This window comes from Falco peregrinus, chromosome 4 (genome assembly GCF_023634155.1).
Source record: "Falco peregrinus isolate bFalPer1 chromosome 4, bFalPer1.pri, whole genome shotgun sequence".
NCBI lineage: Eukaryota > Metazoa > Chordata > Aves > Falconiformes > Falconidae > Falco > Falco peregrinus.
Genome location: NC_073724.1, coordinates 8377699 through 8390264, shown reverse-complemented (window position 1 = coordinate 8390264; position 12566 = coordinate 8377699). Strand labels below are relative to the sequence as shown.

The following is a 12566-nucleotide window of genomic DNA, read 5'->3' as shown; positions in this document are numbered from 1 at the left end:
CCCCTTCGTTACATTTAGTCTGCCTAAATGAATACAGTGTTTCTAACACAGAGCACACAACAAAATTTCTACAAAAGCACAAAGCATTCTGGAGCAAAGCCTGACCACTAGGCTTGAATACATTTTTTTTTCCAGAGTTGTGGGTTACTGTCACACATCATCAGGCATTATGCCTTGTACAAGTTTTACCACCCAAGGAGATAGTCTATAAAATGCATTTGCAACACCTTCCACATTTAACATAGCTGACAGGCAGTCAGAGTTCATCAGCACGTCTAGCTTTTTCCACGTTCATGCAAGATCCTATTGATCCCATTAGCAGATCCCAGCCAACTATTAGGCTGATGTAGCTGAGTATCTGCTTTTAAAATCACTGCTATTCTTTGCTAACACGAGCCCAGCAACACCTGTCATAGAGTCTGAAACCTGGCGTGACCCAGAGCACAGAAAGGAAAGCCTGCTCACTTGTTTCATCAACAGCTCTTCCCTCCTGGCACGTCAGCAAACTGATGGGCCTAAACTGGAAACAGAGTTTACTATTTCTGTCCTGAGCTTCAGGTACTTGGCAGAATGTGTGCATAGGGCTTAACCTGGTCACACCTAAGGCGGTCGCAGTGATCTTGGTGATGTATCAAACCTCCGTTTGCTAGCATTCAGATGTCTGAAAAATACAGTACTGGCAACCTGACATTTAAAACCAGTCTTTCATCTAATTGTGTTTGCTCTTCTCTAAATTTTCACATTTGAAGCCCTAAACCTGCTGCTGTACTGAAGTAAAGGGACATCCTCAGCTCTGCTACTTGAAGGACAGCATCAGCTGGCCAGGTAGAACATTCCTCCTTACTGCAGACAACAAAACCCCCACTGTTTGGGATCTAATTAACTTCCTCTTAAGGTGCACTGGTTTTACACACGTCTTCAAAAACAGATCAAAAAGAAAGCACATGTTACTACCGGAGATGCTGGCTGACCGAAATGTTTTGGGACACCAGCCAGTGTCCTGCCCTGCCTGCCATGGCCAGGTGCTCCAGGTGACAGCACAGAACCTCAGGAGAGCACCCAGACTGTTTTGCAGCCCTACAGCAGGAGTAGGTCTCCCAGTCCTACACAGGGGTCCAGCGTAGGTCATACGGACCAGCAGCCCTCAAAACAACCACTTCTGCCTATCATACTACAAATACTACTATTAGTTACTTGGCAGAGCACCCAGACGGTTTCCTTTGAAATTAAAGTTAATAAAAATTACCATAAGCACATGTTCGGTTATCGGGACCAAACAGCCCTCTGCTTTGTGTACTCATCCAGCTGTCTGTGGGAAGCAGGGCCTCTACTGGAGAGAGCTCCCTTTCTATAAACTAATCTTCATCTCTGCTGCCTGTTTATGCCAAATACGGTAACAGCACCGGTCCACAGGCAGGCACGTGGGGAACAACCAATTCCTTCCAAAGATCATCAAGACTGCCATTAGCTCTTGTGTTTCCAGGTACCATAGGGAGCATATGGACACCTTCCAGGCCAAGTCCAACTATGCTGAAAACACCACTTGCACTTGCTAAAAAAGGTTTAAACAATAAATTTAGATATCAAAAAAAAAACCCCTCTAGCCTTCAGATTCCCAGGCAACTTGCTACCTTTGAAGAATTCCTTCTTTTCAGTCTCGGTTAATTTGAGGTTCCCTTCCCTCCACGTACAAAGATGAGTGCAGGCACTTGTTGTCATTTTGAAATAGCTGAATCTATCTTCTGTAATTACAACATGGGACAACAGTATTATGCCAACATATTTTATTAGTCAGTATACACAGTGTGCAATTAGTGACTCACTACAGACAGTCAGAGGGAGGATTTGGCTCCGAGTACTCTTTGTCACTATCCTCCTTGAAACAGCTTAACATAGCAAAGTCACCTGATTCATTCTATACATCTCTAGTTTTCATGCAATAAAAACACAGGAAAATTTAGCAAAAGCAGGACATAAATCAGGTGCTTTCTAAAGGTCAGTGATGAACAAGCCTAGCAGCTCCCAAGTGCTAATATATATATGCAGTTTCACTGCCACAGAACAGGTCACAAACTGGGCTTCCCAAAAGTATCCGTTCCATTCCCCACACACCTTGCATCAATGTTGACAAGTCACTCTTCCAATTTTTGTCCTCAATCTACAAAGACCAAACCCAACCACAAGAACCTCACTCACACTTAACACTACTTCTGAAAGGCTTCTTTCACTGGTTCCTTCTGTGCTCCACAATGTTGTAAGTAGTGTGGGACACCTGGAAAAGGTGCCCCATGTTAGAGGAAAGCATAACATCCCAGCGCCAAGCTCAGAAGGCCATCAAGGACCTCAGTGACCCCAGGTCATGCAACTCAGCTTTCATAAAGGAACACAAAGCACTGGGAGCTGGATGCTTCAGAGCTCTGTGAGCAGCGTAATAGTGGTGCTGTGCTTCCTCCCCTCCTTGGCGAGGATCATCAACATGTAAAGCACATCTCTACGCACATTTCAATTTGACACACAGGACTAAGCTGTCTGGGTCTTAGCTGCTTCCCTGGCCAATCACTCCTCAAAACAGGGAATCCTATTTCTAGACCAGCTCTCAGGAACCGTACACTTCCACTGCTTAGAATGGAGCTCTCTCAGCATCTTGTTACAGTGCTGAATCACAATTTTGAGACCCTTTTTGTTTACTACATTTAAATGAGGTTGAATAGGGCTTCCTAGAGAGCTGAGCAAACCACTTCAAGCCATACAAGAGGTAAACAAGCTGGTTTTGTTAAATTCTCCAGAGTGCCCACTGGGTCTGTCTGGAGCAGATAAAAACCCATCTCCTTTCAGGCACAGTAAGTAATACTTTTAAATCCCTAAGCACACAGCCCAAGAAGGGGTGATCTGGGAAGTCTGGAGAGATCGTTTGTGAAAATGTGTATTCAACAGAAATATCAGAAGCAGCTTTTATATCTTCAGGGCACAGAAGAACTACTATTCCCCCCTGACACACACATACTCCCCTCACATCAATTCAAAACACCAACCACAGCTGCCAAGCCAAAGGAGCGGTTCTTTAGATGGAACAGCACTGCCATGTACTGAGCTTAGTAATACACACCACTCAATTTCAGCAGGGTCTCAAAGAAGCAGAGGAAATTAAAGCACGCAGCAGTCACGCCAAAACCTTTTCCACCCTTTTGCAAATTTCCCACAGGGTGGGTACACACAGAGTACTGTGAATTGCCTCTACCAGACAAGGGTCCAACCAGTAAGTAACACTTCTAGAAACAAATGGATCGATCTAACTATAACAAGGGGCACCGACAAAGATCATCGGTCATTTAACTTTTCCTCAGCTCCTTGAAAGTACTTTATTTTTCTGATTGCGCATACAAAAAGGGAGAAGAGGTGGCACCTGTCATCTCAACTTAATACAGGAATCATACATACTAACCCACACGTGTGCTTGCAAAGATGAGTGCTTTTATGTACAGGAGCAGAGCTGGCTGGCACACTGAGTGTGTCCGAAGTGTTTTGGATGAGCATTTAACAAGATATCCTATGAAATTCCCTGATCCTTCTTTGCTCACCATGGCCCAAAACACAGCCCTGCAGCAGGTCTGACACCAGAAGATTAGATGGCCTTTGAAAGCCAACATGCCCCTCAGGAGAGAGTCAAATGGAATTGCTCTGCTCTCCTTTTCTCATTGCATTCCCAAATGGAAAGACCATGTCTGTACTGCTGTCATCTGTTTTCTTCTAGGAGATGCTGGCAACTTTTGCACTGTTTATCTGATTCCCTGCTATAGGCTTTCTCTAACAACATGCCTCATTTCTCCACTGGGATGAGACAGCCCCGTCATTTTCACAGTCTGTCTAATGTTCAGCACTAATTTAAAAAGCAAGTTCTTCATTCCAGTTGTGAATTAAATTGTGATACTGACCGAGCATAGAGACATGCCAGAGACAGGATGCAGGGGAATACTGTCACTACTGAGGTGTTACATCTGTCTGTTACCATATGAGCCCTTACGGCCCTTCTTCACCTGACCTGCTCCGCTACCCCACTGCTCTAGTCCCCTCCATCTCTCAAGGCCAAGGTGGCAGCCTGACAAGGGAAGGCTGCACATCCTACAGCTGTTGCACAGATTCCAGCTGTTCCTGGCAGCTCTTCTGCCCCTCTCACCCAGAGGACCAGCAAGGACTGGAGGGGCCAGCTTCTCAGGCCCATAGGGAAGGTCCAGCTGGGGTTTCTCCACACAGCATGGCTGGTTAGCCCCCAAATCCTTCTCATTCAACAACTGGAGGCTCAGAGCACAGACTGAAAGTTTCCCTCAAAACCTGCCACAATGTCACACTTTACTCCATTCTAGGTGTTGTCTGTGCCTCATCTGCCCCATTACAGATGCAAAAAACCCCCCCAAACTCAAAACAAAAAGAAAACCACACCAAACCAAAGCCCACAGAGGCAGAGATCTGCCATGTTCAAAATGACATTATCCAGCTATGGAACAGGTTACAGTGCTGATGTTTAAAACTCTGCACTGGCTGCTCATGACAACTGGAAACAGCATCATTTCCAGCTCCAGGTGCCATCTATCAATTCAACAGACATCCAAGAATCCCTATGAAGTTTCCCAGTTAAAACTTAATTGTGCTGATGAGCAGCTCCTCAAAGACGACACCTTTCTACTTCTCTCCCTTTGACTATCCTTATCTTGTCAGTGCTTATCCTAGTCTCAAGCTACCTAACACACAAAGAGCCATCACAAACTCAACTGCAGCCGAGCACTGACAGGAGAGCCCCATGGTTACTAAGTGGCCTCTTTTCAAGTTTTAAGTGAGTCAGGGATGCTGAGACCTCTTTCACAAGGCAACCCCAAGCTTATTTTAGCTGTCGAACCGCAGCAGAAGCAGCAGCTGCTCCCTGCCAGCAATTACTGCTTTGCAAAGGCAGGCAGCTGCTGCGGGCACTGCCTTGCAACAGTACCTGTAAGAGCCTGGGCACACCTCAACTTAGAAGAGACTTCCAGCTGAGCAGAAACCGCAGGACAGACTGAGGTATGTGTACAGGCATAGGTCACTACTTACTGTGTCCAATACCCCAGGCTATAAATCTTTTGACAGTAATAAAGTTTACTCAGCTTTTTCCTCCCTTCCAAGCATTTCAATAATAAAATCTACAGACTTCTATCATTTTTTCACAGGCAGCACACAACTGTAATCTAGCAAATTGCTTCCCTGCTACACAGACATCTTGGAATTTCAAAGTGATGGGCCTTTACTAAGCTTGATACTTCACCTCATCAGCTATTGCATTATAAGTAATATTTACTGCACAGCACCTCTTTCATAGCGGCTTACATGTAGATTTCAAAGTTTCACATGAATCATGACATCTTTATATTTAGGTATATACATTTATATATTTATATTTCCATACCTGCAGGTTAATCTTAAATATGTTTTTATATTATATATATATATATATATATAAAAATTACTTTTTTAAAACCTAAACTCACTCCAAACCCAAATTTTGGGTATAATAACCAGAATTATTATCACCATATTTTGATGAAGAGCAGCTCAGGCAATGCTTGGCAAAGCAGCTAGATTTTGAGCAATTCTCTTGAACTTTTCAGCTCTTTATAAAAATTTACCTTTGATGTATCTGCCAGCCTTTTCACAACAATTACTTACTGTGTTTCTTCTTCCACACAAAAAAGGAGGCTTACCTCTGAAGGCATCAGCAATAAACATTCATTTTTGTCATTTCAGTTATTGTGATTTTTAGATTTACATTAAGCCTTAAATTCACTCTGAACTGTGAAGCTGACCAGCCAGGTGACTTTAAGATTTGTTTACAGATGGCCATTTTCTCCTAACAGGTTTTGCCAGTGGTCCTCCTTTCCAAAGAAGGAAAAGAGGAATAGTTTTCATGGCCCATCTAGTGGTTGCAAGCTGAGATTGTCAGCAGTGGGGTCAGTTGGTGCAGCCAGCTCAGGGGGGCTTAGCAGTAAGAACACTTTTTCGCCCTCCCCTCAGAATGTGAAACAAACCCCCCCTTGGTTTAAATTGGGCTGTGTAAAGTAAACATGCTCTCCTGTATTTATCTAGTTCTATAGGATTTTTCAATGCTGGTTCGCAATTCTCCAGCCTCACTCAAAGGACATAAGGTCGAAACTGCTGGCATTACTCTGCCTGGTGAAGGCAAATGAGTTACAAATAAAACAATTCTGCCAAAATACCTGGCTCAAGTGTCATTCCTTCCGTTGTGATGATACACAGCAAATCTGCCAGTTCACCCTGGTAAATCGTCGGGTTGTCAGAATGCACTGACACATTAAACACGGGACCTAGAAAAGAGTAACCACAGTTATTCATGACAGGCTTTTCTTCAGTGTCCAAAACCTTTCTTGCGTGTTTCTGAAATATTCTCTGCTAGTTTGTGCAGACAGAGCTCTGAAGTAGGGATAAGCATTCATAGAAGCTTTTATAAAATAGTTATCGATTTTTAGCCTTTAATTCCTGCACTAGGATAAAGCACTCAAACTGCCAGATCTGTCACTCAACCCAGATGCTGCTGCCCAAGCCTTCTACTGTCCTGCATGAAAGGAGCCAGTCTTCCACTGGTGACTCCTCTAAAAGCATGAGAGTTCAGGTCTTCTGGCTAATCCCACATGGATCTTTTTGGCTGAGGCCGTCAATAGAAATTCAAGTTAGAGCAAACCAATGTTTTAACAACACAGATGGTTCTGCTACAGAACTAAACTACAGACAACAGGAAAAGTGCATCTGATAACACTTTTCTGTGGGTTTTCCTTCCAGCTCTGCCACAGATAGCTTCTTCTGTCACAAAAGGTACAGTAACTCCTTCAGTTGCAAAGTGGCGATGGTATTAACAAAAACCATTAGGCTGTTATGAAATGCTCAGGCACCGTGACAACACATGCTGTTTGACTTCCAAGGCACCTAAGTGAAAAAATAAAACTCCAAATTTTGACAACTAAATCTCCCACACAGAAGTAGCAAAACCACATCTCGGATATACCAACATGGCTAGTACTCTCTGTTTCACAGGGCAGAAACTGAAGAACGTACCAAAATACCTTTAAGTGATTTCTCTACTAAACAAGGCAAAGGAGATGAGTAGGAGGAAAGCTGAGGCTAATGGTGGCCTCTGGGATGGCTCTGGGGGAAGGGGCCAAAGAACTGAAGGAGAAACTTGGGACTCAGATTGCGAACTAACCCTTCTTACCCACCCTGGACCCCATTAGCTACTATCATTACCTGGCTCTGCAACCTCTGGGACAGCAGCAGCAACAACAAGAAGCATGGGAAGATGGTTTGGGAGGAATGAAAAACTGTTGGAATATTTGCCCTGCTCCTTTCTTACATGCTACTGTTTTAGTAGAGGAACCATAAATTTTAAATCCACTGAAGATCAGAAGCAAACAATGTTTTTGGTGGAGAACATTTAAGGAAATCATTCAAGACAACCCACTTGTCTCTTACCTTCCCAAGAGGTTTCTGTGGGAAGCTATACTGATAACTCACCACACCGGGCAAACTTATCACATCACTTCCAAACTGAGGTTCTGGAAAGAAACTTGGATGTGCCGTGAAGCTACAGCGGTCATTTTTGGTGAAACTATTCTAGACTACAAGGGCCTGGCTTGTTTTGGTCAGCAGAGATTACACAGCACACTAAGAAATGAATTCCAATTACAACACAATAATTACTTCTGTGGCTTCCAAAATTCCCCTTAGAATTCCCACTGGGCACAATGTACTGCTTTTTGTTATACCATAAATTCCTAACAGCCCTCTGCCCCAGAAGCAGTTGTACTTTGTACACAAGAGCAGTACATAGACATATAATCTCAGAGGTTTGTATACATTTTGACAGTAGATATCCTCCTAACAAGCAAGAGTGAAAGGGTGGTGAAGATGCAATGGGGGTTACACATGGAATACGAGCTGAGGCTCCTACATGCTTTTGCTAGAACATATTTAAGGAAATAAGAGACCCAGAACGCTTTGAAGGTCAGCTGTTCAGGTAGTGACCTCACGAGCAGGCTGCAGCCCTAACTTAAGCTCAGCATGGTGGGATCCTTTTCTGGGGAAATGGAGAGAGATTAATTTGATTGCTTCCTCAGCCTCTATACAAACTCTCTATGTGAATACAATTTGTTTCCCGACATTCACACACACCCCCCAACCGTATACCCCTTGCAGCCTATTTGCTTATTCATCTTCAAATAAACCAAGACATTTTCTATCATTTTCTTTGGAGCAGTGCAGGCAGAAGTTCAAGGTCCTAGAGGACTAAAGGCAGCATGGACCAGGGCACCCCAGCCAATTGTAACCAGAAAAATCTCAAGCTGCGTGTGAACTGTCACAGCAACAGAAACAAAGAGACTGTCAAAATCTGCTAGGAACATCCCTGCATTCCCAGCACATACCCTCGGCCACACTGATCAAAGGCAAACCGGCACCATAATAATCCTGGCACTGTCTGTAGCTTGGGGTCTATCCTAAGTCCCAGCAGTGAGCGAGGTGACATCATATCGGGAATAGGGGACATGTTCTACTCCAGCAAACAGGCTCTCTGTCCTGCCTAGAAGCTGTCAGGGATTTAGCAAGGGAGATGAACTGCATGATCCCCACTTTGTCAGGCTAAGGATGGGCTGCCTTACCCCTGTCCTGGCAGGGCAAACAAGGAAAGACAGAGGGTACACACAGACAGGGCTTTTCAGGCCTTATTTCTAGGTTGAAATCCAGGCATCTACCGCATTCAGCAGGCACTGGCTTCAAACCCTGGCACGCCAGCAAATCACTAATGCAGAGCAGAGCCTGAGCACTCCTGGCCATTGGATGTCACGAGGGTAAAACGGTAGGCTTGTTTGGTCACTCAGCCAGGGAAGGGCCGTGCATCACGGTAACGCAGCCCTCCCTCCGTACCCTTCAGTTCTGGGTCACCAAGCGCATCTCTACCCTGCCTCCCACACGAAGAGTCAAAGCGTCCTGGGCAGAAGGAACGCTGCTAGGCAGCAGCTGCTCTGGCATTTCATGATCATACTTCCCCCTGGTAAGCCACAAACAGTTATTTCCCTTCGGTTATTTCCCTAGCAGGGTACATCTCCTCCCTGGAGGTACAGATGGTAATCTGCAGGAATCACTATCCTGTGTTAGAGGAACTGGATTTCAAGAGAGAGTCAAGAGATGTGGCAGGGGTTGTGCTCTCCCTTCTCCAGATGAAGAGGGAAAACTATTTAATTATATTTTTTTAAAACCTAAGCAGGCTTCATTACAGTGAAAGCTTCCTAGTTCAGTCTTGAAAACTGCATGGTTACAACTTCCTAGGAGAAGCATCTTTCTTCTTTGGGAATATCTCAGGCCTTCTGCCCATGTGCTCCATGCCCTGGGCTTTGGGCTGCCCTGATGCATGAAAGGGCAGAATAAAGCATCTTCATATGTGGGGTTTTTTTCGCCGCACTACAAAACGCGAAAAGGCAGGGGGCTGGACTACAGAAACTATTTCATCCCCAACACTCCACCATAAGGTACACTTGAGTCAGTCATAGTCACCACACAGCCTGGGAAAGATGCACAGAAGCTGATGACATGGCTCTAATTACAGCATGGTCAGGGTTGAAGGGACCTCTGGAGATCATCCACTCCCACCTTCTGCCAAAGCAGGGGCACCTGGAGCAGGTTGCACAGAGTCACGTCCTGGTGGGTTCTGAATGTCTCCAGAGAAGGAGACCCCACAGCCTCCCTGGGCAGCCTGTGCCAGGGTCTGTCACCCTCAGGGTAAAGATGTTCTTCCTCATGTTCAGATGGAGCTTCCTGGGCTGCAGTCTGTGCCCGTTGCCCCTCGGCCTGTCACTGGGCACCACTGAAAAGAGCCTGGCCCCAGCCTCCTGACACTCGCCCCCGAGATGTTTGTGGCCATTGGTAAGATCCCCCTCAGCCTTCTCTACCCCAGGCTGAACAGCCCCAGCTCCCCCAGCCTTTCCTCATACGGGAGACGGGCCAGTCCCCTCATCACCTCGGTAGCCCTGCTGGCCCCTCTCCAGCAGCTCCCCGTCTCTCTCGACCTGGGGAGCCCAGAACCAGACACCGCACTCAACCCCCAGCCCGTGCTGGTGCCTGGGGCTGCTCCTCCCCAGGGGCAGGACCCTGCGCTGGCCTGGGCTGAACTCCATGAGGTTCCTCTCCGCCCGACGCCCCGGCCTGCCCAGGTCTCCCTGAATGGCAGCGCAGCCTCTGGGGTATCGGCCGCTCCTCCCAGCCTGTCCCACCAGCAAAGGTGCTGAGGGTGCCCTCTGCCCCTCCACCCAGGTCGCTGGTGAGTAAGTGGAACAGGACTGGAGCCAGCACTGGCCCTGGGGAACCCCGCGAGCTACAGGCCTCCAGCTGGGCTCTGCGCCGCCGGTCACAGCCCCCTCAGCTCTGCCGTTCAGCCCGTTCTCAGCCCACCTCACTGTCCCCTCAGCCCACCCGCACTGCCTGGGCTGGCCTCTGGGGATGTCATGGGAGACGCTGTGAAGGGCCTTGCTGAGGCCAAGGCAGACAGCACCCACCGCTCGCCCCCTCATCTACCCAGCCAGTCACTCCATCACACAAGGCTATCGGGTTGGTCAGGCAGGGTTTGCCCTTGGTGAACCCATGTTGACTACTCCCGATCACCTTCTTTTCCTCCACATGCTTTGAGATGACCTCCAGGATGAGCTGTTCCATCATCTCTCCAGGGATGGAGGCGAGGCTGACTGGCCTGTAGTTTCCTGGGTCCTCTTCTTCTTGCCCCTTTTTGAAGACTGGAGTGACAGTGGAGTGACAGGACACCTCTCCTGTCCTCCACGACCTTTAAAACATGATGGAGAGTGGCTTGGCAATAACATCTGCCAGCTCCCTCAGCACTCAGGAGTGCATCCCATCATGGCCCATGGATTTGTGGGTGTCAGGTTTGCTTAAGTGATCTCTAATGTGATCCTTCTCAATTGGGGAAAAGCCTTCCTCTCTCCAGACTTTCTGTCTTGCCTCCAGGGTCTGGGATTCCTGACTGTTGGCCTTGGCAGTGAAGAGTGAAGCAAAGGCGGCATTCAGGAACTCCATCTTTTCTGTGTCCTTCACCACCAGGTACCCACCTCATTCAGCAATGGGCCCACATTTCCTCTGATCATCCTCTTCCTATTGATGTACTTAAAGCCACCCTTCTTGTTGTCCTTTAAATCCCTCACCAGATTTAATTCCAAATGGACCTTAGCCTTCCTCATTGCCTGCCTGTATGTTCTGACAATATCCCCATATTCCTCTCAAGTGGCTTGTCCCTTTTTCCACATCCCATAAATTTTCTTCTTCTGTTTGAGGTTTTCCAGAAGCTCCTTGCTCACCCATGCAGACCTCCTTCCCCCTTTGCTTGATTTCTTACTCATGGGGATGTACCTTTCTTGAGCTTGGAGGAAGTGATGATTGAACATTAGCCAGCTCTCTTGGACCCCTGTACCTTCTAGAGCCCTCACCCATGGGAACCCTCCAAGCAGGTCCTTAAAGAGGCAAAGTTAGCTCTCCTGAAGTCCAGGGCTGTAACCCTACTGACTGCCCTGCTTCCTCCACACAGAATGCTGAACTCCACCATCTCACAGTAACTGCAGCCAAGGCTGCCCCCAACCTTCACATCCCCAGCCAGTCGTCCTTTGTGAGTACAATGTCCAGCAGCACACCTCACCTTGTTGGCTTCTCCACTGCCTGCATAAAAAGTTATCTTCAATGCTCTGCAGGAACCTCCTGGACTGTGAGCACCCAGCTGTGTTGTCTTTCCAGCAGGCATCAGGGGGGTTGAGCTCCCCCATGAGAACCAGGGTCTGTGACTGTGAAGCTACCCCCAGCTGTCTGTAGAAGACCTCATTGACCTCCTCTTCCTGATCAGGTGGCCCGTAACAAACACCCACAGCAGTGTCACCCGTGTGGGCCTGTCCCTTAATCTTTACCCATAAGCTCTTGACTTGTTCTTCATCCACCCCTGGGGAGAGCTCAACACGTTCCAGTTGCTCCCTCACATAAAGAGCAGCTCCCCCACTGCTCCTTGCTGGCCTGTCTTTCCTAAGAAGTCACAGCCATCCATGACAGCATTCCAGTCGTGCGAGCTCCCACCGTGTCTCTAACTGCAAAGAGATCACGGCCCTGCAACGGCACGCAGATCTGTAATTCTTCCTGTTTGCTCCCCATGCTGCGTGTGTGGGCGTACGGGCATTTCAGCCAAGTAATCCAGCGTGCAGGTTTCCCAGGAGGGGTGTGAGAGGATCCACCACAGTCGCAGGCACCCTTGAGGTGGCTGGCCGCCTGCTGTTCATCTGGGGAGGCAGCTAAGGAACATGTATCACTGCTCTGGTTGGCCTGGCTTATTCCCCAGTTGGATGTGATGGTGTAAGCATTGACATTTTGGACCCCTCCTCCCTCTCTAATCCCTCAATTAAGAGTCATCTGCACGCCTCCCCTCTCTGTAGAAGGGTTCTGGTCTTTGTTTTGTCCAGTTTTTTTCTAAGAAAATAAACTACTGACCACTGCTT

General features: G+C 47.3%; 1 protein-coding gene across 4 annotated transcripts in view; it reads right to left on the bottom strand.

The window, feature by feature from the left end:
• PTGFRN (prostaglandin F2 receptor inhibitor) overlaps positions 1–12566 on the bottom strand; it is a 72610-nt gene that overhangs the window by 5680 nt on the left and 54364 nt on the right. For all 4 annotated transcript variants that reach the window (XM_055802513.1, XM_055802511.1, XM_055802512.1 and 1 more), the window contains one exon: positions 6240–6347. In XM_055802513.1, the coding sequence (XP_055658488.1) occupies positions 6240–6347 (108 nt within the window). The remainder of the gene's footprint in view (positions 1–6239; positions 6348–12566) is intronic.